General features: G+C 43.9%; 1 protein-coding gene across 5 annotated transcripts in view; it reads left to right on the plus strand.

Moving 5' to 3' along the window:
- The window catches only part of AGL (amylo-alpha-1,6-glucosidase and 4-alpha-glucanotransferase), a 453547-nt gene that overhangs the window by 151558 nt on the left and 280008 nt on the right, over positions 1–21981 (plus strand). For all 5 annotated transcript variants that reach the window (XM_085601874.1, XM_085601873.1, XM_085601871.1 and 2 more), the window contains exons 11-12: positions 12714–12853; positions 19050–19237. In XM_085601874.1, coding sequence (XP_085458000.1) covers positions 12714–12853; positions 19050–19237 — 328 coding nt within the window. The remainder of the gene's footprint in view (positions 1–12713; positions 12854–19049; positions 19238–21981) is intronic.

Consider the following 21981-nt stretch of genomic DNA (forward strand, 5'->3'; position numbering starts at 1 on the left):
AAATCTTGAGTAACAGGATGAGTTCCTTCCAGGCAATTTGGTTTGCGAAATTCATTGAGTATTTTAAAGAATTCTTTATTTGCACATTTAGCATTTTGAATTCTGTCACAATAGCACCTTTTCTTAGCTTTTTGATAGCTGACTTGTATAATCTGTTAATTTTATGTAGGTGAAGTTTGTCTTGTTTGGCGTTTGTTTTGAGCCAGGTACGTTGCAGCTTTCTAATTTGTTGTTTTATGTCTTTTATTTCTATATTTTTGGAAGGCGCTTTTTTTCTTTTGTGTGGTTTTGAGTGGTATCGGGATGTCAAAAGCTTCCTATAGCCACTCATAGTTTTTTAACAGAATTTATTGTTTCCAGATTTGTACTGAATGTTAGTTGTGTTTCTAAGTGTTCCAAGTTGAGTTTGTTCCACGGCCGATAGGTGGATTGATGTAAGGTGGTTTTAGGTGAGTCGCTTAGTGTTGTTTTATGTTGGAAAGCAAGCAAGTGGTGGTCTGACCATGTGACTGGAGTTATAGTTTGAAAGGTATCTACTTCCCACAATGAAGCACATACGGCCAGAGAGGTGTCACATTCCCAAAACACCATAAAATTACATGCCACATGAAGTTGGGAACACTCAGCTAATCAGAGCACAACGCACAGTATACGCAGAGGTCACGCACTCGCCATACCAGACATCAGAACACTTCACCCACTGGCTTTCATTGTGTCCACGCATGGTCGAGGCCCACCTGCATTTACCATCAGGTGGCCCGATTTACAACCCCATGACTAGACCTGCATTCCATTCTGTTAAATAATATCTGAATCGTTTTATGATTCTCCAAAGACTTTATATATGCACTTAGAATGAGTGTATGTTGACAGTCCCACAGTTCTGTGGATGTTTCCTGGCCGAAGCGTGTAATTAAACCAACTGTTGTTCCTGTTTAGCAAATTGCCTCATATTCCTGCAACAGTAGAATTTCGTGTATTTGAACTAGGGACCCTGATCTCTCCAGAGGTGTTCTCTGGATAGTCCCATTATCTTTTGGGGGAATGAGAATTGAGCTATCTTGACCAAGAGGTGATGTTTGCTCCTCATTAAGATAAACCCCAAACTGGGGGACCTCGCCACCTCAGAAGCTAGCCCCATTGCCCAGGGTGGATTGTTTAATGACCTGTTCATTCGTAAACTGGGTAAATTTGTGGCTACTTTCAATAGACTGGACAAGGCCTAGGAGTCCCATCAAACATCTTTACGACAAGGGTTTTCACCGGGCTGGCTGAGGCACGGGGTGTTCAGCCAGCTGCTAACACCTGACAATAGAAGGGGGCAATACCAGAAAGATGAACAAGATCAGACAAACTGCACCGGATGATGTCCAAATCATCCACCTACCTACGGCAGATCGCAAATTTGGTGGGACTACGTTAATCCTCAATCAAGGCCATTTTTCTAGGGCACATTCGTTATCGAGCTCTGCAACAGTTCAAGGTTTTTTATCTCCAGAAAGGGTTAACGTGCTCTCAAGTGGCCCCGTTATCAGAGGAAGCCAAAGAGGAGACAGTTGTGGTTTGCCCACATGGAGGCGTGGAATGGGCGGGCGATAGTTGGCTCTCTACCGGACCTCGTCTGATTCAAACACCAGCGGCACAGGGTGGGATACTCAGATTCGCCACCGAAAGTAAACTGTCCTATCACGAAAAGTCCATGTAGGAAACTATCTCTGTAAATACTTTATCAAAATGAGGTATAGTGTGCACAGAGTCCAGTGGATCCCCAGAGGTAGGCAGAGGTTAAAGTAGATAGCACCTTACTCTCTATTACTGATAGTGTGGGCGAGCAGTAAGGCTTTATCAGAGGGTATTGTTAAGCATTTTTTGTACACAATCAGCAAATGATGTCACACACTCAAAGACTGAACTCAGACCAATTTATATTATTTAGTTATATTTATTTCCTAAAACCAAGCAAGCCTGGCACAGGTAAGTTTATTTGATAATTTTCAAGGCAGGTTGAACAATACAAGCAAGCTGAATGAAAATTACTTTGTTACAGTTTTGTAAATCTTTTCATTACAGCGGAAATTACTGTTAGATTACTTTAAATTACTTTGCATTTTACATTCTGGATTACTTTTTCTACTAAGTGTGATACACCTAGATATCACACTGGGACATTTCCTAGAGAAAAGGTAAGTAACACATTTTTAGTTCATAGCAGTTTTCAAAGTCCCATACAAAACCAACTCCGAACAGTCAATGTATTCCTATAAAGAGAAACGAAGTTATAAGTTAACAGGCAAGTACTTTGTTGTGGGAGTTGGTATTATGGGGTTATAACCAGGGTTGTCCCAGGGTCAAGGATGCTCTCAAAACACCCTCAGCTACACTAAGGTGGCAGGGTGCAGTGTGCTGAGACCCAATGTTATCCAATGGGGGATAGGAGGCCTCCGATTGGTGGCTGCTCACGAGCAGGCCACAACGTTGTGGGAGCAAAGCTTGCGACGACTTGAGGAGGGGGGCGCTAGATGTTGGAATAGAAAAATGTACTATTCCAACTCCAGTCTGTGCGGACACTAGGGAAGGTGTTGGATTTTAAATCCAACACCTCACCCCCGACACAAGTTGTTGTTCCGGCTTGCGGAGTAATGGTATGCGGAATCACAACACGGTCGTTGTAATGACCGCGTTGTGATTTACCCGCAGGGACAGCTGGGTGCAGGTTGCGGTTTAGGCGTCGGGTGCCTTGTTTTCAATGGGAGTTGCCGGTTTTGGATTTCCGCTGCAGGCTCAGTCCAGGAAGACTTCTGGTAGAAACCAACAGCTGGGCAGGTAAGTTTGAGGGCTCAGGGACGTAGGTGCACCTCGGGTTCTCTTCTCCAGGGCGCAGGGCGGCTGGAGCAGGGGTGTCTTGAGGTTGGGCCTCTTGCGTTGGAGGGGAGGGGGGTTCCGCGCAGAGGCTGCAGGTGACGTCGAGGAGTCCTGGAGGGGTCAACCCACGGTGGACTCTGTCTCTAGAGCACTGGGGGATTTCGCTGGGACCGATGAGCCACTCAAACTTGGGCCGTAGGGGACAGGTGCAGTGGTGGATCCAGACGTCGGGTTTCTTTGTCCTCAGTAGGCTCAGAGTCTGTCTTTGGAGATTCTTTTCAACAGAGCTGCTGTTCACAGGAGATCCAGTCTTTGTTGAAGGCCGGCAGTCCTCCCAGGGTTCTGGAGGTCACTGGCTGTAGGATAAGGTGACTTTTGGCGCAGGATCTCTGGAAACTGCAGACGGGCTGGTAGGGCTGGGGCCAAGTCAGTTCTTCTCTGCAGCTTCCTCTGCTGGATGCCTTCTTTCGATCCTTTTTAGGTTGGGGGAATTTGCCTTCTTGGTTCAGGCCTGCCCCCTAAATACTGTTTTAGGAGGCGTTTTATTGGTCTCAAGATCAGTAGCTAATGGGCTACTGACCTTGGGGTGACTACACCCTTTGTGTGCTCACCCCACTTGTGGGAGTGGGCACAATCCCTAGTCCTGATTGGAGAGTGTGCCATCTGCAAGATGGTGGGCACTGAAGAGTGGGCTTCACCTCGCCATCCCCACCTGAGGGGTGGGGTTGGCAGAGGTGGGCACACCTTCTGGGCTGTTCTAATTTTTCCCGCCTGTCATCCCGCCAAAACGTCGGGGAGACAGGAAGGGGGACTGCTCCTGATAGCAGGAGAGGCTGGGGGTCACATTACAAGCAGTCCAGCCCGAACTGCCAAGACATGTCTTCTCTGGACCGGATACAAGCATCCTGGCTAGCTTGAATCCAGTGGTAAAGTGAGCAAGGGACCCACGTCAGGGCATACCCTGCCAACTTAGGGCAAACATAAGGAGATGATGGACGGAGCACTGAAACATTTCAGACACTCACCCCCAGTCACAGATTTGGGTTGAATCCATCATTGTTCTTTAGCTCACTTTGGCAACCCAGTTCAGACACAGCTTTATGCAAATCAGTCTTGACCCTGTACCTCATGGGAACAGTCCAGCCCGAACTGCCAAGCCAGGTCTTTCCTGGATTGGAAACAAGCATCCTGGGACAGGTTTTGTGCTAACGGCCCTCATCAGCCAGGCTAGCTTGAATCCAGTGGCAAAGTGAGCAAGAGACCTACGTCTGGGCATACCCTGCCAACGTAGGGCGAACAAAGCAAACACAAGGAGATGATGGACGGAGCGTTGAAACTTTTCAGACAATCACCCCAGTCACAGATCAGGTTTTAATCCCTTGTTTTTGTGCTCCCAACGCCACCCCAGTTTGGACCCAGCCATATGCAAATCAGCCATGACCCTACTCCCTGTGGGAACAGTCTAGCCTGAACTGCTAGGTCAAGTCCTCCATGGACCGGAAACCAGCATCCTGGAAACGATTTTGGGGTAGCCGGGCTGATGATGGAGGGGGGGAGATACCCTGAAACCTGTCCCATGATGCTTGTTTCTGGTCCAGGAAGGGCCTTGCCTGGCAGTTCCGCTGGACTGTTCCCGTGAGGAGCAGGGTCAAGATTGATTGCAATAGCTGGGTCCAAACTGGGTTGGCATAGTGAGCAAAAGAACAATGGATAAACCTAGATCGCTTGACTGGTGGTGAGTGGTTGAAAAGTTTCATCATTCTGTCCATCATATTGTTGTGTTAGCTCCATCCCTTGGTTAGCACAATAAAGAACTTTCTATCATCACAGCCTTCACAATATTACGCAAAGACTTTTTCGCCTTCTCTGTCTCCCTTCTCATGCAGGTGCTGAGAATCATTGTCCAACGTGTTAGATTGCAATATAAATGACCTTCACACATGCACTAGCAAGAATAATATAATTAACAAGATTACAGCAGCATTCTGTGCCTGGAACGAGAAAAAGATTATGCACAGCAAGCAAAATATAGCATTTTATTAAATAGAGTCTGCCTTTTGAGTCCTACATCAAAAAGATGCTCTCTTAGCAATAATACACTTGTCTGTGGTTAACTGTTAATTTAAAATTCACTCACCATGATCTGTCTAGTTATAAATTTACATGTGTACTTATATGAGCAGTTATTATTCATGTTATATGTTAGTATGCCATCAGATGCAAATCCGAAAGGTCGCCGCTAGATCTTGGATGAAAGATATTTCACTTACCATGCCTTAATCAAGATCTTTTCTTTTAAGTGGTAGCTCACCATTTCTACAACTACATCTCTTAGGGGTGGTATCATCTTCTCCTCTACTTACTTCCCACTTTGTGTGCCCACTTGATGATAATAGCGTTGCTGGAGTCTTCTTCCAAGTTGGCCCAAAACAGTTCCATAAGGCACGCAATGACATTCGTTCCTTCTGTATCTTTCTTCAGATTTCAATGTGGATATTGCCCTTGTGCAACCTATTTTTCAGGTCCTCCTATTTAGAGGTTAGCAATTTAATTTCTAATTTCATATGCCAGATTGAGTGTCATATGGAGTGACAAATTCCAAAGTGGATCATTTGAGAAAATCTTACAATTGTATCTCCTTGGCTTTCAGTTTTTTTAATCAAACAATCTTCCGTGTTGATGTCCGTCGTTTCCTTGCATAGTCCATTCTGCACCATGGACATGCGTTCAGATAGCAGTCTATCTATACATTGTTCTTTTATTCAGCAAAACATCTTTTTAAGTCTTCTTTAATTTGGGACCTGGTGTTTTTCAGATAGTACTCAGACACATGCTGCAATTTACTTTACCTTTTTTTGTTCTGTCTTTAATTTTTTCTTCATTCTTAGAATATGACAACCATTATTTTTGCACATCACATATTGACACAGTAGTCAGTTAGATAGGTACAGCTTTGGGTATTAATACTTATTTTGAGAATTTGTGTCTACTTATGCTACCTGCTTTCTCAAAATCTGGGCAATTCCATGAATTTGATGACGTGGGCTTACTTTCGTAATGTGGCATGCTTCATCATAGGCCACCTCATCCCACCTTGGTAAGCTGGTACTACCATGGCGGACTCGACTGCAGGGGGGACTGTCTCGAGGGAGTTATTAGAAAATATTTATTTGGACATTTATCTGGGATGCAGTTTTTCCAACTAAAAATACCGTGGTATAGACCCCAAGAAATACTTTATTAGGTGGTACCCTAGGTATGAATAAAAATACTAAAAGACTAGGTTTAGAGGACGTTGCTGAATATCATACTGTAGTGTTCTGACTTTATTATGCTGCTTCCTTATTATGCTAATGTGGCCATGTCAGGTTATGATGTCATGTGTTCTGACTATGTTCCTTTTCAGAAAGTTCTTCACATGGAATGTTATTCATTAAATGTTATGTCAGTTGTACCTGCTGTGTTGGAGGATGAGGTCTCAGGATTACCTTCTACATTAAAGGACTTTCAAGCAACCTACAGCTTCCTGTCTCTTTCATGTGTATCATCTATACCACATTTTTGGCGCAGTTTTTTTACATATTTTCTTGTATCAAATACTAGTTTCCTCTTCATCATTTTTTCCAACTCCCGGTTTTTCCAATCTGCATTTTTGTCAGTCACACCACCCACTTCCAACCTTTTCGAAGACACCCAAAGAGGACTTACTTGTGTACTAGCAACCCTTCCTTTAAATAAAGTAAAAGGAGTGACACCCGTAGAAGAATGCGGAGTAAATCTATACTCAAACACTTTCTTCTTGATCGCTTCCTCCCAGTTGTAATTGGAGATTAAGGCCAAATGCATGGCTTCCTTTAGAACTCTTACAAATCTTTCAACTACCCCATTGCATTCTGGATGTTATAAGGCTGCACGTGTATGGGCAATTCCTCTTTCACTCAAAAACTCATCTACCACTCTGGAGACAAATTGTACACCATTATCTGTCAACACAGAATTTGGCAACCCCTCATTCGCAAAAAGTTCATCTAGAAAATTAATGACGGACGAGGAATCGACACAATTGACAATCTTGATAGTTGGCCACCTGGAAAACATATCCAGACAAACTAGGACATACTGATCCTGAGATTTTACTTTGACAGGGCCTAGAATATCAATAGCAATATCAATCCAAGGACCAGTTGCTTGTTTCCTAACCACCATAGGCTGAGTTCTGCATTTCAAAACTTTATCACTACTGGCACACTGAGGACAGTCACGCACCAATCTTTCCACAAAGGTATCCATTGCAGGCCACCAATAGTTCTCCCTAAGCCTCTCTTTAGTTTTTGCAATGCCCATGTGCTAGCATGTGCATTATCAACCAATTTTTTACGCAAAACTAAAGGAACAATCAGCCTGCTTCCTCTGAAAAGAAGATCATTTGAGACCGATAATTCTTCCTTGATCAACCAAAACCCTTTGACTTCTTCATCACATAGACGTTTCTCACACCACCCATCACGTATATAAGAAACGACTTGTTGAAGAACAGAATCATCACGTATGGCTGCACTCCACTCTTCTTCAGTGATTACACCTTGAGTAACCAAGCACACTTGCATATCTTCTCCAGAATCTTCCCCAAGAAAAGAATCCTCAATCTTCACAGTCAGAGACAGATGCACTACCAAGTCTCGACAAGCAGTCTGCAAGTATGTTACTAGCCCCCGGCAAATAATAGACAGTGAATTCAAAATCTTGCAAAGCAACCACCAATCTCCTTATTCTATGAGATACGCGATCAATTCCTTTTCTTTCAAACACTTCCTTTAAGGGTTTATGATCGGAAATTACCGAATACGCTTTACCCCACAAAAAGTTCTTTAGTTTACGAATTGCCCAATACACAGCCAAAGCCTCCTTCTCCACAACTGAGTAGTTGCATTCCGCACCCCTAAGTGGTCTTGAAATGAACAAAATCGTATTGTCTACCTTTTCTCTGGGTTGTAAAAGCACACCACCTAGTCCTTTACAACTGGCATCAGTCATGATGAAGGACTCTTTCTTGGGATCAAAACTAGAAAGATTGGGTGCTTTAAATAGACAATATTTAATTAAGTCAAATTCATCACTACATGACTTATTCCAAATAAATTTGCTCCCTTTTTTTAAAAAAAGAACAGATTTTTTCAGTTTTTGGAGCAAATCTAGAAACAAATTTATTATAAAATTCTGCCATACCCAAAAACTTTGTAAGTTCATCTTTGCTTACAGGATAATTGAGGTTAGAGATAGCTTCCACTAAGGAAGGTTTGGGTTTGATCCCTGAGCCAGAGATTAAATGACCAAGATACTCTATCTCTTTTACGTCAAACTTACACTTATCTAATCTAAGGGTAAGGCCAGAATCTTGTAATCTAGAGAGCACTAGACCTACCCTCTCATCATGTTCTCTCAAGTTGGAACCATGAACGAGAACATCATCTTGGTAGACTTTGACTCCATCAATCCCGTTTAGAATATTCTCCATAACCCTTTGAAACACTGACGCAGCTGATATTAAGCCAAACGGCATCCTAAGAAATGTAGAAGTTCCAAAAGGTGTTATGAAGGTAGTCAATTCCTGGCAAGAAGGGTGGAGTCTGACTTGATGGTAGGCGGAAGACAAGTCTAGGGTGGAAAAATGTGTGGCACCACCTAATGAGGACAATATTTCTGTTGTATTCAGGAGGGGATAACGATCAACCACCACTGCTTTGTTCAGTTCCCTCAAATCAATGTATAGCCTGGCCTCTCCGTTGGCTTTCCGAGCCATAACAACTGAAGAAACCCACTCAGTGGCCTCCACTTCTTTGATGACACCATTAACTAGTAATTTATTTAATTCTTCCTTCATTTTATCTCTGACTAACAGAGGAGCATTCCTAACTTTGGCTACAACAGGGACAGAATTATTTTTTAATTTGATTAGGTGTAGATATTTTTTAAGACATCCAAGTTTTTTATCAAAAACTTTTGGAAATTTTTCCAAATACTGTGGTCAGAGACTGAGGCTATTGTGGGAAGGTCTCTCAAACACACTGAAGGAGTTTCATTTGGATGTAGATATACACCAAGATCCCTTTGATGAGACCAACTTATCAAGGAATCTCCTTTCATAGAGACATATGTCTTGCCTGCAGTGACTCTACCTTTATAGTCAATTGTCCCCATAAAGTATCCCAAAAGATTTATGATTTGCCCACCATAACCCTCTCGGCACAATATCAGGTTTAAGTAACTTCACATTTGCGAGTAAATATTTTTCATAAAAGATTTTTGGAACTAAGGTGATTTTCGCCCCAGAGTCAAACAACATATTAACAAATTTGTCATTAATTAACACTTCTTCCATAGGTCCATCTTTCACTTGACAACAAATCTGAGAAACAATCAAATTGTCCTCATCTTGTTCATAAAGATCCACTTCTCTTACACTTTTTTGATTCTTATTGGATCTGCAACACTTCGAAAAATGACCTTTCTTTTTACAAATAGAGCAAACTGCTTTCCTCCCAGGACAGTCTTTGAAATTAGCCACATGCCCTGTATTTCCACACCGAAAACATTTTACAGAAAAAAACTTGGTATTCGGGTTTGGGCGCATAACTTTGGAAGAAACATAAGTACCCTGTGTGGACGATTTGGAGGCTTTATCAGACCCTAGAGTCAAATCTGTTTTTATTTCTTTGACATCAGCATCAGTATTCTTATTGTTGTCCGCAACTTTACATATTGCTTCAGAGCAGGCTTTGGAATGTTCATGCAATTTTAAAGTGGTGATGACATCTTCAAGAGAAGGGTTATCTTTTTGCCAAAGTTATCGTTCGCTTTGTCTATAGAGGAACCTAACATGAGTTGGTCTCGGAGTCTTTCATCTAAGCTGCCCCCAAACGAGCAAGTGGAAGCGAGTTTGCGCAAAGAAGTGACATATTGCTCTACAAACTCTTCCTGTCTCTGGACTCTCTTTCCAAAGTGATAGCGTTCTAATATCATGCTCATTTTAGGAAGGTAATGCAGATCCATTTTCCTTATGCAAATTTCATACTCATTAAGGGAGTTACCCTCACTGTCTGGTAAATCAGGAAGATGTTCAAATACTTCCTGCCCCTCTGAACCTAAACAGTGTAGAAACAGAGCAGACTTCCTTTCTGCCCTTAAGGAAGTACCGCAAACCCTAGCATAGTTAGAGAATACCTTTTTCCATTTCAACCAAGATATGGGAGGCTCACCTGGAGCAGAAAGGAAGAAAGGGGGAGAAGTGACGTTCTGCATGGTGTAAGTGAGAGAGATGTCGTAAGTTTGAATTAAGGCTGAACGGAAGTTAAGCTTAATAGCAATGATTATTGACACAATACTGTCAGTAGTTTCAGTAATAAATATTGTGGAAAAACTATAAATTATACACTTGACAATCCAAGGTTAACAAAGCTTCGAACAGATATTGGCCTGAGACTTGTCTCTCCTTAGTACTAAAGAAGAAGCATAATAGGGTCAAAAATGATTAAATCATACAGACATTCAACAACAACAGTCGATATATTTGCTAAAAGTCTCCCCCTTTTTTTTTTAATATGATCTGCAGGAACTTGTTTTAGCAGGAAGGGAGCTGTGCAGATCAGCGATGACAAAAAAAAACCAGTTAGATCAGCGATGTCAAGGAGCACCTTCTTCTCTCGTTGAACAGACAATCAACATGAAAGATTCCCAAAGCAAACAGCAACGCTGGTAAGAAGGAGTCCCCCGAGGAGAATAGGGCGCACGCTGAGACGCACACCGAGCGAGGCAAAACATCTCTACTTTACAGTACACAAATCCTCTCCCTAGTGAGATCGTGACCCAAAAGGGAAACTGGCAGAAAACAAAACCAATATTAAACCAAACAGTACCTCTCTCTACCGTTGAACGCTGGCAAGGAGGAGTTTCTCCAAGGAAGCAAGTGCGTGTCTTGAAAGGTGCTCACCGAGAGAGGAGAAGTGAGCAGTTCCGGTTCTCCCGAGAATGACGCGATGACGTTCCCGATGTCGGGGACGTAAAGGCTGGTGAGGTGACGCCGGGTGCAGGCACAGTCAGGCAACACGGGTTGCTAGGCAACAGCACCCGATGCACACACAGGCCCAACCGGTCAAGCCTCAATCAAACCAACCAATGGTCGCTTCCTTGCGGAGTCTCCGAAAATGAGGACGAGCCGAGGCACATTCACTCGAGAGATTTCTCCAGATCAGCAAATCATCTCAGCAACGCTATGGCAATGACGGGATGACGTTCCCGATGTCGGAGATTTTCCCACGAAGATAGCTGAAGACGGAAGACAGCTGAGGACGGAAGACGGAACTTCTCTGGAAGTATTGGTGAGCAGTCAGAGACCATTGTTGGTGGCATTAGAGAAGTACATTTGCCACTTGAATGAAAAACTTGGTAAATAAGATTATAAAGTAGATGATGAGTTGAGGTCTCCTGAATTTTGATTTCCAGTCGTCGCCAAAATGTGGTATATATGTTACACATGAAAGAGACAGGAAGCTGTAGGTTGCTTGAAGGTCCTTTAATGTAGAAGGTAATCCTGAGACCTCATCCTCCAACACAGCAGGTACAACTGACACAACATTTAATGAATAACATTCCACGTGAAGAACATTCTGAAAAGGAACATACTCAGAACACATGACATCATAACCTGACATGGCCACATTAGCATAATAAGGAAGCAGCATAATAAAGTCAGAACACTACACATACCCTTACATACCTCTGTGGTGCCAACATGTTTCTGCCCACACTTATCCAAAAAAAGGTCTTAGGCATTCATCAGGGCTTTTATAAGGATCCCTATGTTAGTTTATTTTGTTTATGTACAGGAAAGGACCTACTTCTCCTTGTTAAATAAAGGTCATTTGCCTGAGTGGAGGGGGAGATAAAACATATTAAGGTAGACAGTCCGTAACAAATAAAACCACATGAGCATCATGCGGCTGATATTTTAAAAAGTAAAACAATGTGTAGGACTTGAATGTGCAATCGTGGCACAGGTGACGCATCACAGAAGTGCATGCTCGGACGAGTAAAAACATTTGAGGATTAAACCATGCTCCATTGCAGTGTACCACCTTTAAATTTACAGAATCCAGAGGGGGCGCTTGCCTCATGGTCTGTTCACGGGGTGGGTGAATATATATCTATTTATATATATCTATTTATACATGTGTGTTGCCATTTATTTTTTGTCATACTGAATTTTGTATTGTTACACATGACCCTTGAATTTCTGCGACCAGTGGTTGTTTTTTGTATAACTTGAGAACCCTACTATACATTGTGGGTTAAGCTAAAATACATGTATATATTTTAAACCTCACATGATTACATTTCACTGTACCTAGATTATCTCTTTCATTATTCTTTTCTTGTATGTATGATTAAGTATAGAGTTTGTGCATATGCTTCTGAATATTCATCTTGCATTCCTATATCGACAGGATGTGGCAATCGCTGCAGAGTTAGTTATACACTATATGTTTAATCCTAGACAGTCAGATATTTAGTAGAGCATCAAAGTCCTAATGCTGCCAATACCAGCCATTTAAGGTTAGGCATTGTAGGAAGCTCTCTTTAAAGTAGCTAATATCTAAGGATAGGGTTAGCCATTTGAAATCTGACTACTGGCCAAGATTTTGAAGTCTATAAACCTGGTGTGTGATTACTGCTTCCATCTGCTTCTCTCAGTTTGGTAGTCATTGGCAACAGGGATTAAGGTTAGGCTATGTCAAAGAAATTGTTTCTGAGCCTTACATAAACTCTAACATAAGTAATGTATTTTATGTCCACAGGTATTTTACTTATAGATTTAAAGAGATGACTTTGGAGCAGGAAGAATCCATGATACATCAGCCAGATAAAGCCTGCCATTTCCTAGCTCACAATGGTTGGGTCATGGGCGATGATCCACTCCGCAACTTTGCGGAAGAAGGTGTGTACATTTGGTAATTAGATGGGAACATTACACTATATAAAGGCAATTATGCAGGAGCTGCTGACTGGCCATTTATATTAGACTGTTTCAAAGCTTTGTGGGTATTTTGAATGCTTTATTATAAATAAAGTGGCATCTACTTTCCAACCACTTAGTCAGAAAAACTTTATTTGGTCTAGTTAGACCATAAAAGCAAGCATTAAAGCACAAATATACTGCAATTTATCAATAGACCTTGTTAACATTACAAATTCTGTAATCTCACGAAAGTCAATATTAAAAAATCTCACAGGCTATAAGTATTAAAAAGAAGCAAACTCATTAGATGATTATGTAGGCCGTCTGCTTAATGGCACATTAAATATAAACAGCAGTTAAGAAAAAGATCTTCACAGTTAGTAGTGTTTGCAAGTAGGCAAAAGTGGTTCTACAGTACCGTATGTTAGCCTGTTTTAAAAAAGGTAATGCTCCCGCAGAACTGAATAAAACCTGCAGAAAATCAAAGTGCATTGTGCCTTGTGCAAAATGATCACTGCAGGGGCAAAGAGGTAAATTCATCATGTAAGAGCCCTGGGAGAGGAAGTGACCAGAAACTGCACTGTGCTTAGTCTGAATCTAGCTAACAGAAATTTGTGATGCTGACTACCCCCCAATATAGATACAGTTCAATACCATTGTTTGTGCAAATACCCATGTAAGTCTGGACAGTATTCTTGTTTGCCTCCCTCTTCACCCTGATATCCAGACAATTGGTTAAGAGTTCATCTTTTAGAGAGCTATAAGAGCTTACGTGTAGGCTACCAGGTGAGTTTAAGAGATCTTCCTAGCCCAGTCTGAGGCAGGTATTATAAATGTATCTAATCCAGGGGATATTCAGGCATCGGTCGAGTTTCAAGCAGTCAGCGAGCATGACTCCTAGTCCATAAGAGGAGGGGTTGTATTTTGAAATCATTAGTGTACCCTAACCCCACCTCAGAGTGTTGAATAAGGGAGCTTTGGGCACAGCAAGTTGCCTTTTAATACAACCATTCTTAATTCTTTCCACACCCCCTTGGTCACTAATGCCCCACACCCCAGCCCCATAAGAGGCATTAGCACATCACTTGGCTCTGTATATAGCCACACGGTCCCTAACAGGCTTACTGCCTAGTCTATTGGCAAAACTAAAAACTGCCTCCACAGCCTTAGAGAAAGCAGCACCTCTCCAGGTTTTTTTAAACATTTTACTTGGTCATTTTGCGATACAACAGGCATTAGTCCTGCAATGACTCGTTGAATCATTCGGGCAAATGTGCATCAATAACCATTTCCGTAAAAATAAACAATCCCTGCGGAATATGCAGGTGAAATAAAAATCTAAACAATATGCAGACAGTAGGCAAAGTTTGGGGGAACAGCACATAATACAGCAGATACAAAAAGGTCATCCCAGTGAAATAGTAAAACAGGCAAGCGATAAGAACTTAGGGGACCCTTGGCAGAGGATGGCGGATCTCGCTCAGATGTCCTCCTCAGGTAGAGGGGGCAGGTCGATCCCACGATATGTCGTCCACCGCGACCATATCTTGCAATGTTTCCGTGGGAAACCCCTAGCTTCGAACACTGCAATTTCAGCTCCCATACACCTATCTAATTCTATCTTCCATTTGCTTATAGTCGGGGGAGAGGATGCTTTCCATCCCAGTGCAATGTCACGTTTGGCAATAGTAAGGGCGAGGAATAGTAGATGTTGCTTGTATCGGTTCCCCCCAATGTCGCCAGTAGAATGCAGCAGAAACAGTCGTGGGTCCGATGGGAGCACCCACCCCAGTACCTAGCTAAGACATGACTGAACTCTATTCCAAAAGGGCTGTAAGGCAGTACAAGTCCATACTGTGTGGAAAAAGGACCCCTCATCTCTGCCACACCGCAAACATACTGGGGATTGAATAACTCCCATTCGCAACAGTTGTACTCTTGTGTAATAAACTCTATGCAGATATTTGAATTGGATGAGCCGATAACGTGTGTAGACCGCTGCGCCGATGGGGCTGGCAGTCGCCTCTGCCCAATCATCGTCAGTCAATTCGGGAATATCGGCCAGCCAGGCCAGTCGGGTCCTATCTAGTGTGGTGGGAGTGTGCGTTGTCAAAGTTTGGTATATTTGTCTAATTTTGTGTAGTCCAAGGTCTCCCATCAACAGGCGACCCTCTAAGGGCTGAAACTCCGAGAGGGTCTCCATGTTTCGCATCTGGGGGGAGAGTGCGTGTCGGAGCTGTAGAAATTAAAAAAATTGTGATTTGTGTAGGATGAATTCAGTCTGTAGTTGCTGAAATGATTTTAAAGTGGCGCCCCTCCACACGTCACCAAGGGTCGATATCCCTATCCCTACCAATTCCCATCCCCGGAACCCACTCAGTGTATTAGCAGTCCTGAGGTATGTACCTTGCCACAGGGGGGTCCGTCGAGATAGTTCCCCTTTCCATCCCATCAGTCTGGTTGTTGCCCTTCATAACTGTATGACTACCCTGCCAGCTGGTGGTAAATGGTCTAGCTTTGTGTAACTGTATAATAAATGGAGAAGGGGGACGTGCTCCATCGCGGCATGTCCTACGGCATAAGCTGGATCGGTGGGGGAATTGTACCATAGTTCATTGATTACAAGGATGTGAGATGCAACATAATAAGAATAAATGTCAGCAGCCGCAATCCCCCCACAATACGTGGATTGTGCGCAAGTGCGGAGCGCCACGCGAACAGCTCCACCGCCCCAGAGGAACTTATTTTGTATTGCATTTACTTGAGCAAACCACGCCCTCTACAGGTTTTTAAGCGGCCCCACATAAGATGTTTATCAAAAGGGATACCTGTATTGGAAAAGATGGGGACAGAGCTAACTTTATTGCAAACTTTTTTGGTGGGAGTTTTATGTAGCACAAACTAGACCCGAAGGTATCAGATGCTTTACATGAGCACCAGTTGCGTTACAGACGGACACGTTCATTTTTTGTTAGGCACGGGGAGATTAAGTGATTTGCCCTGAATCACAGGATGTTAAGCGTCCCTGCAAAGACTCTAACCCAGTTCCCCTGCTTCGAGGTTGACTGCCCTAGCCATTAGGCCACATCCTGCTATTTGCTGTAAAGGCAGCATTTTCATTTTTCCTGGCGCCAAAAACCATGACGTGTCTTAGCCTGGTTCACCTTTAGATCAAAACACTCCATAAACTTTCAGAAACGGTCCAACAAGTGCTGCAACCCGATGGCTGTCCTGGCTATAAGGACGGTATTGTCAGCATAGATTAAGGTTGAGACACTGCGATCCCCATTCCGGGACAATCCGTCAGGAACTTTTGCTGATCCACCTCCAGACCATTGATCTATAATGAGAAGAGGAACAGGGCTAGGACACAGCCCTGGCATGCTCCCATGGTGAGTTTGAAGGCAGCTGTTGCCTCCCCTCCACCCCCTCACCGAACAGTACCTCACACTGCAGTGATTTTGGTTATGAATTTCCCTAAGGAACATGATCATTTACTGATCAACCCCCTTATCAGACCTGATACTCCACAACCTGACCCAGTTGACAGAGTCAAAAGCGAAGCTCAAGTCCATAAATGCGAGGTAGAGCTTGCCCTTCTTGCCCACAGTATGTTTACTAATTAAAAGGTACAGATTAAGGGACTGTTCAACCATTCCTAGACCGGTATGGAAGCCGAACTGGAGTTCCAAAAGAACATTGTGTTCACTGGCCCTTGACTGGAGGCATTCAAACAAGATATGCCCCATAAGTTTAGCAATTGAATGAATTTAAGAGATGAGGTGATACCACTGTGGATCGCCTCTAGAGTCTTTCTTAAAGATAGGTACAATAACGGTATTTGGGGAGCCTACAGTTAAAACAACATTGATCAAAGGTGGAGCCTACACTTAAGATGTTGGACTTAAATAGGTCTGAGGGGATCCCGTCTGTGCCAGGAGCTCGTCCCTTTGGACTGCTGGCCTACAAGACGTCATTCAACTCAAACTCCGAGATGAGCTGGGCTGAAGCCAGGGGCCAAGGCAAAGGAGAGCCACCACCCTGGGTGGAGGTATCCTCGATGTCAAGGATAGCATAAACGTTCATAAAATGGGAAAACCAAGCTTTAGAAGGGCTCAAGGTATCAGGACCCATATCCTTGGTGTTCTCAAAAAAGTTGTGGTTAACTGTATCCAAAAGGCCTTACTGTCTCTGAGCTCACTGGCCTGTATAAGGAAGAGTAAGCTTCCTCCCTAATGGCATTCTTCCTAGCTCTGAGAGTTTGCTTATATAGAGCTCTGTGGGCGTGCAGCAGTTACTGGCCTCTGGGGGATTTCCTAAGGGCCGCCAGTAGTTGGTTGTGGGCCTTAGCACAATCACATCAAACCACTTGACCAGATTCCTGTCACCTGATTTATTTGGAACCATAGGCAGATCGTGGGCCAAACTGCAGATCCTATCTTAGCTAATAAGAAGCTCTAGCCCAACCCTTGAATGTTACTAACACATTTATAAATATCCATGAGCAACATGGTGGCTAGTCCACCTTGGAAGTGTCAAAAACATTATTATAAACATTAACAAGTAACATTAGGATTTTTGCACACTGCAACAAAATAGGCTTCTAATTCACAAAGGCACAGCTTGACCCTAGAACCTGGGTAGGAGAATGACAAAGATACAAAGGTTATGAGGTCGTCCTTGGCCCTGCCCCTAGTACTTGGGACTGCTGGTGTAAAATAAGTGGCGTAACCATCCATAAAGACGGAGTCAGTGAGCCATGTCTCTTGCAAACAAATGAAAAGCATAGCGGTCCACAAGTGTATACCACTCAGGGCTCCCCCATTTGCTTGCCAAGTCTGCTACATTCCATGAGGCTATCAGTAAAGGAGAAACGCTGCTGCCTGTCAGATCCAGGCTGGAAGTAGGACAGTAACTGGCAGCTGGAGTGGTCGTAGGACCCAAGTCAGACGTCGGAGGCCCATCACCCCTCCACGAGGTGCTTCTGTCCAGTCCATTTGATCCAACTGTGAAGTAGGGGCAAACCGTTGAAAGGTGTAAACAAAGACTGAGGCCGACAGCAAGTTCGACAGATTAGCCTTAGATTGATAGAAGTAACCAACCGGGAGTGCCTCAATTGGCAGCCAGGATGGACCAGAAAGCATCAGCTTAGACAAGGTAACCTTGGCCACACCCCGGTCCTTAAAACGTATGACAATGGAATCAGGCTTAAGAGTATGACCTACCTATGGAACTCTGCGAACAAAGTTAATCTGATTGTGTAGCAACAATAGCCCTCCCAATCTACCATTAGCCCAGTGCACCACTTTGTTGATCAGCTGATCATAGTTTTCATGTGAGTTGTGGGCTAGCGGGGATATTTTGCAAGATAACAACAAAGGTGATTGCCTGAGAATGGAGATTCAGCAATGGCTCTTTGGGAGGCAATGGTGGCAGAGTATGCCCAACACAGGCGTTTACTGTGCCACGAGGCCCGTGATGTTGTATGCGTGCCTCCTCGTCAGTTGTATAAGAAGCCTGCAGACCTTTCCTAGATGCTGTGCCCGACCTACCCTATTCTGGCCGCTTCCAATAGAGCACTGTGATATAACATGCCATTAAACTTACAATTAGCTAACATTGACAAAACCTCTGATTTGGTAACATATGAGATTTTGTGCTCATTTATGGTCATGGAAGTTGTTACTGCAATAAGTGATTAGATTTATTGTAAGTTTTAAATGGGCACTCATACTTTGAATAAAATTAGGAACATCCTTTTTTTTATTGGAAAATGTATTTACCATGCTTGCAACCATATACTTTCTGCAAAACAGCCCTTGAATTAACAATCAATAAATAAATATGGGCCTGATTCAGAGTTGGCACACCGGGTTATTCCGTCACAGATGTGACGGATATCCTGTCCGCCGTATTACAAGTGCATTATATCCTATGGCCCTTGTAATACGGTGGAACGGGATATCCACCACGTTTGTGACAGAATAACCCATCTGCCAAACTCTAAATTGGGCCCTAAATGTTCAAGAAAATTAAAAGCAAATAAATCAATGTTTTGAGGGATCTCTGTAACAGACACAAATTGTATTTTATGAAACTGTTTTAACAGCTGGAAAATAAAGTGCTGATCAATGGCTGCACCAGGCTGTGTGATGAGTTATTGTTTTCTTTACAGGCTCAAACGTTTACCTCAGACGGGAACTTATTGCGTGGGGTGATAGTGTCAAACTGCGTTATGGGGAAAAACAAGAGGACTGCCCTTACCTCTGGGAACACATGAAGAAGTACACCGAGATTACTGCCAAATATTTCCATGGAGTCCGCCTCGACAACTGCCACTCAACTCCCATCCATGTGGCTGAGGTACAGAATGATATTTTATCATAATAATCATACAAAGTACATAGCCTTCCTCTTGGAAATATTTATTAACCAGTTTACATTCAATGGACTTAACATGGATACTTACTTGTATGATCCTTTAAATTCATAACATCCACCCCATAGTGTGATTTTTCTTATTTGCTTTGGGGCCAAATTAATTTTATTTTGGTTCTTATGAAGTTAATTTTAAACTGTAGATTCATATTTTATTCAGCAACACAAGTGCACTCTTTGCATATGCAAGCAATCCTTGATACATCAGTATTTTGTTTTGTTAGCCATGATATAGGCCATTACATTTATATTTCAATCCTTCCAGGTACCACATGCAGGTAAAGACTTACACTAAGACCTAAAAAGCTGTGTAAACAAAATCGCAGTATTATCATAAATGTTTATCGTACTATCATAAAGGTTAATCATTCCATCTTGTGATCATCAGCAGTGCAACATTTCTCAAATCTATCTTTGTCAGATGTGTTTACATTTGTATATTTAGTATCCTATGCACAAAAAATAGATGTATCAAATATAAGAATACTTGTGTTTGAGGCATATGAGCTGCAGATCACACACTTAGTGTGGTTAGCCATCTGGTGTTGGGCCCGGATGTTTGCACTTGTTTTTTGTCCTGGAAAAGTCTTTGGAAGTCACAGGACAGGTGACTCCTCCTTTGGACTATAGTGCGCATGGGCATCGGCTCCATCCTCAGATTGTTTTTTTCCGCCATCGGGCTCGGATGTGTTTGGAACCGTTATCGATTCCACTTCCGACGCGCAATCCTTCACCCTTTCTACGGTATTGTCTCAATCGCGAACCCTAATCGTCACGCATCTCTCCAAATCGAAGTCCTCGATTCCGATCGTCGACAAGGCCTTCGGGCCTACCTGGGCCTTGGCACCTGGCTCATGGAAAGGATGCCATTCACAAGTGTCCTCAATGTGGGTCGAAGTTTCCCCACACCGATTTGCATGAGGTGTGCAACCTCTGCCTTTCACCACAGCACGAGGCCAGAGACTGTCCAGCTTGTGCCTCTTTCCACTCGAAGAAGGCCATCCGGGACCGATGTGTGCGAAGAACCATGGCTCGCTCGTCGACATCAATCCCCGACGACATCTTCCAGGAGGGCCTCGACGTGCCGGAGCGAGAGCGGGTCGAAGAAGGCCTCGTCAGCGCCTCAGAAGCAGATGACTCAGACGTCGAAGAGATCACTCCGGCGCTGCGGGTTGTAAGTAAGAACGTCGACCCGACCCCCTACCTGCAGCATCGAAAAAGTCTTCGGTCACACCTTCGCCTTCGGGCCAGGTGCACACCGAGAGACTGCTTCCCACGCCCCGCCCTCGGGCCCGGCAAAGAAGCCTACCAAGCCTTCAGGCAGCTCGGGCTCGAGTCAGCCTGCCGTCGGTACCGGAACACAATCACCTGCACCGAAAAAGAAACCGCCCTCCTCCTCCGTGCCGACAGCTGCTTCCACATTCAAGCACACGGCACCAAAACCCACAAGCACAGACTCCTCGACACTGAAAAAACATTCGGAGCCGAAACAAAAAACCACTCCCAAGGGCCTCGGATTCGGAGCCAAGGAAAGCCTTGAAACCGAAAAAAACAAAAAGTTCCACAGAGACTGTAAAAACGCACGGTTCCAAACCAAAACAACATAGAACCACTACAGAGTCAGTGCCGAAGAAGCCTACGGAACCGAAAGGCTCGGCACCAAAAGACTAACCTCCAGCAGAAGAGCTGTTCACACCAGACCCTGCTCATAAAGTATCCTAAAACTGGTCAAATGACTTAGTTCTAGGAAAAGACCACTAGATGCGCCTGCACCGGCTCCACCACCTAAAAAGAGGGACATTGCCACATCTCCTCTAAGACTTCCTTCTCCAGCTCCTCTTCCACCACCTCCTCCTCCACCTCCCCCACCACACCATTCCCCTACACCATCTCCTACACCAGTAGACGATGATGACACCTTGGATCACATAGGGGAGGGTCCAGACGATGTGCCACTAGGGGATCCTAGTCCACCTTCTTCCCCAGATCCCTGGGGTGATTATAACACGCCAGATGTCCCTAATGTTCCACAGGATGACATCTACCCCTCCAGGCCTTCCCCTCCGGAGGACACCATGGGCTTTAATTAGCTTGTTTACAGAGCTGCCCAGTACCACGTGGTTCCCTTGCATACAGACCCCATAGAGCAGGATTTCCTGATGGATACATTTGACACCACTCAAAGATCCACCTCAATACTACCTATGCTTAAAGGGGTTATTAAGCATGCACCTGAAGTCTTTAAAGATCCTGTTAGGGCTCGAGTTATTAACCCCAGGATCGAGAAAAAATATAAAGCTGCCCCTGATGACCCAGCTTACCTTAAAGGACCAGTCCCCCTAGACTCCCTGGTAGTTTCCAATGCTAGGAAAAGGGCCAATTCTCAGACATCATGTGACGCTCCACCACCCGACAAGGAGTCTAAACTCCTGGACGCCTCTGGCAAAAGAACAGCCTCATAGGCGGGTAACATATGGCGCATCGCCAACACTCAGGCGCTGTTAGCCAGGTATGATAGGGCACATTATGATGAACTAGAGTCCATAATGCAGCACCTCCCAGATAAATACAAAAACAGGGCCAATGAACTCATACAGGAGGGTAAGCTTATCACCAACACCTCCATCCGTTGCGCTCTCGACGTGGCAGACACCGCCTCCAGAGCAGTA

This window comes from Triturus cristatus, chromosome 4_2 (assembly GCF_964204655.1).
Source record: "Triturus cristatus chromosome 4_2, aTriCri1.1, whole genome shotgun sequence".
NCBI classification, from domain to species: domain Eukaryota; kingdom Metazoa; phylum Chordata; class Amphibia; order Caudata; family Salamandridae; genus Triturus; species Triturus cristatus.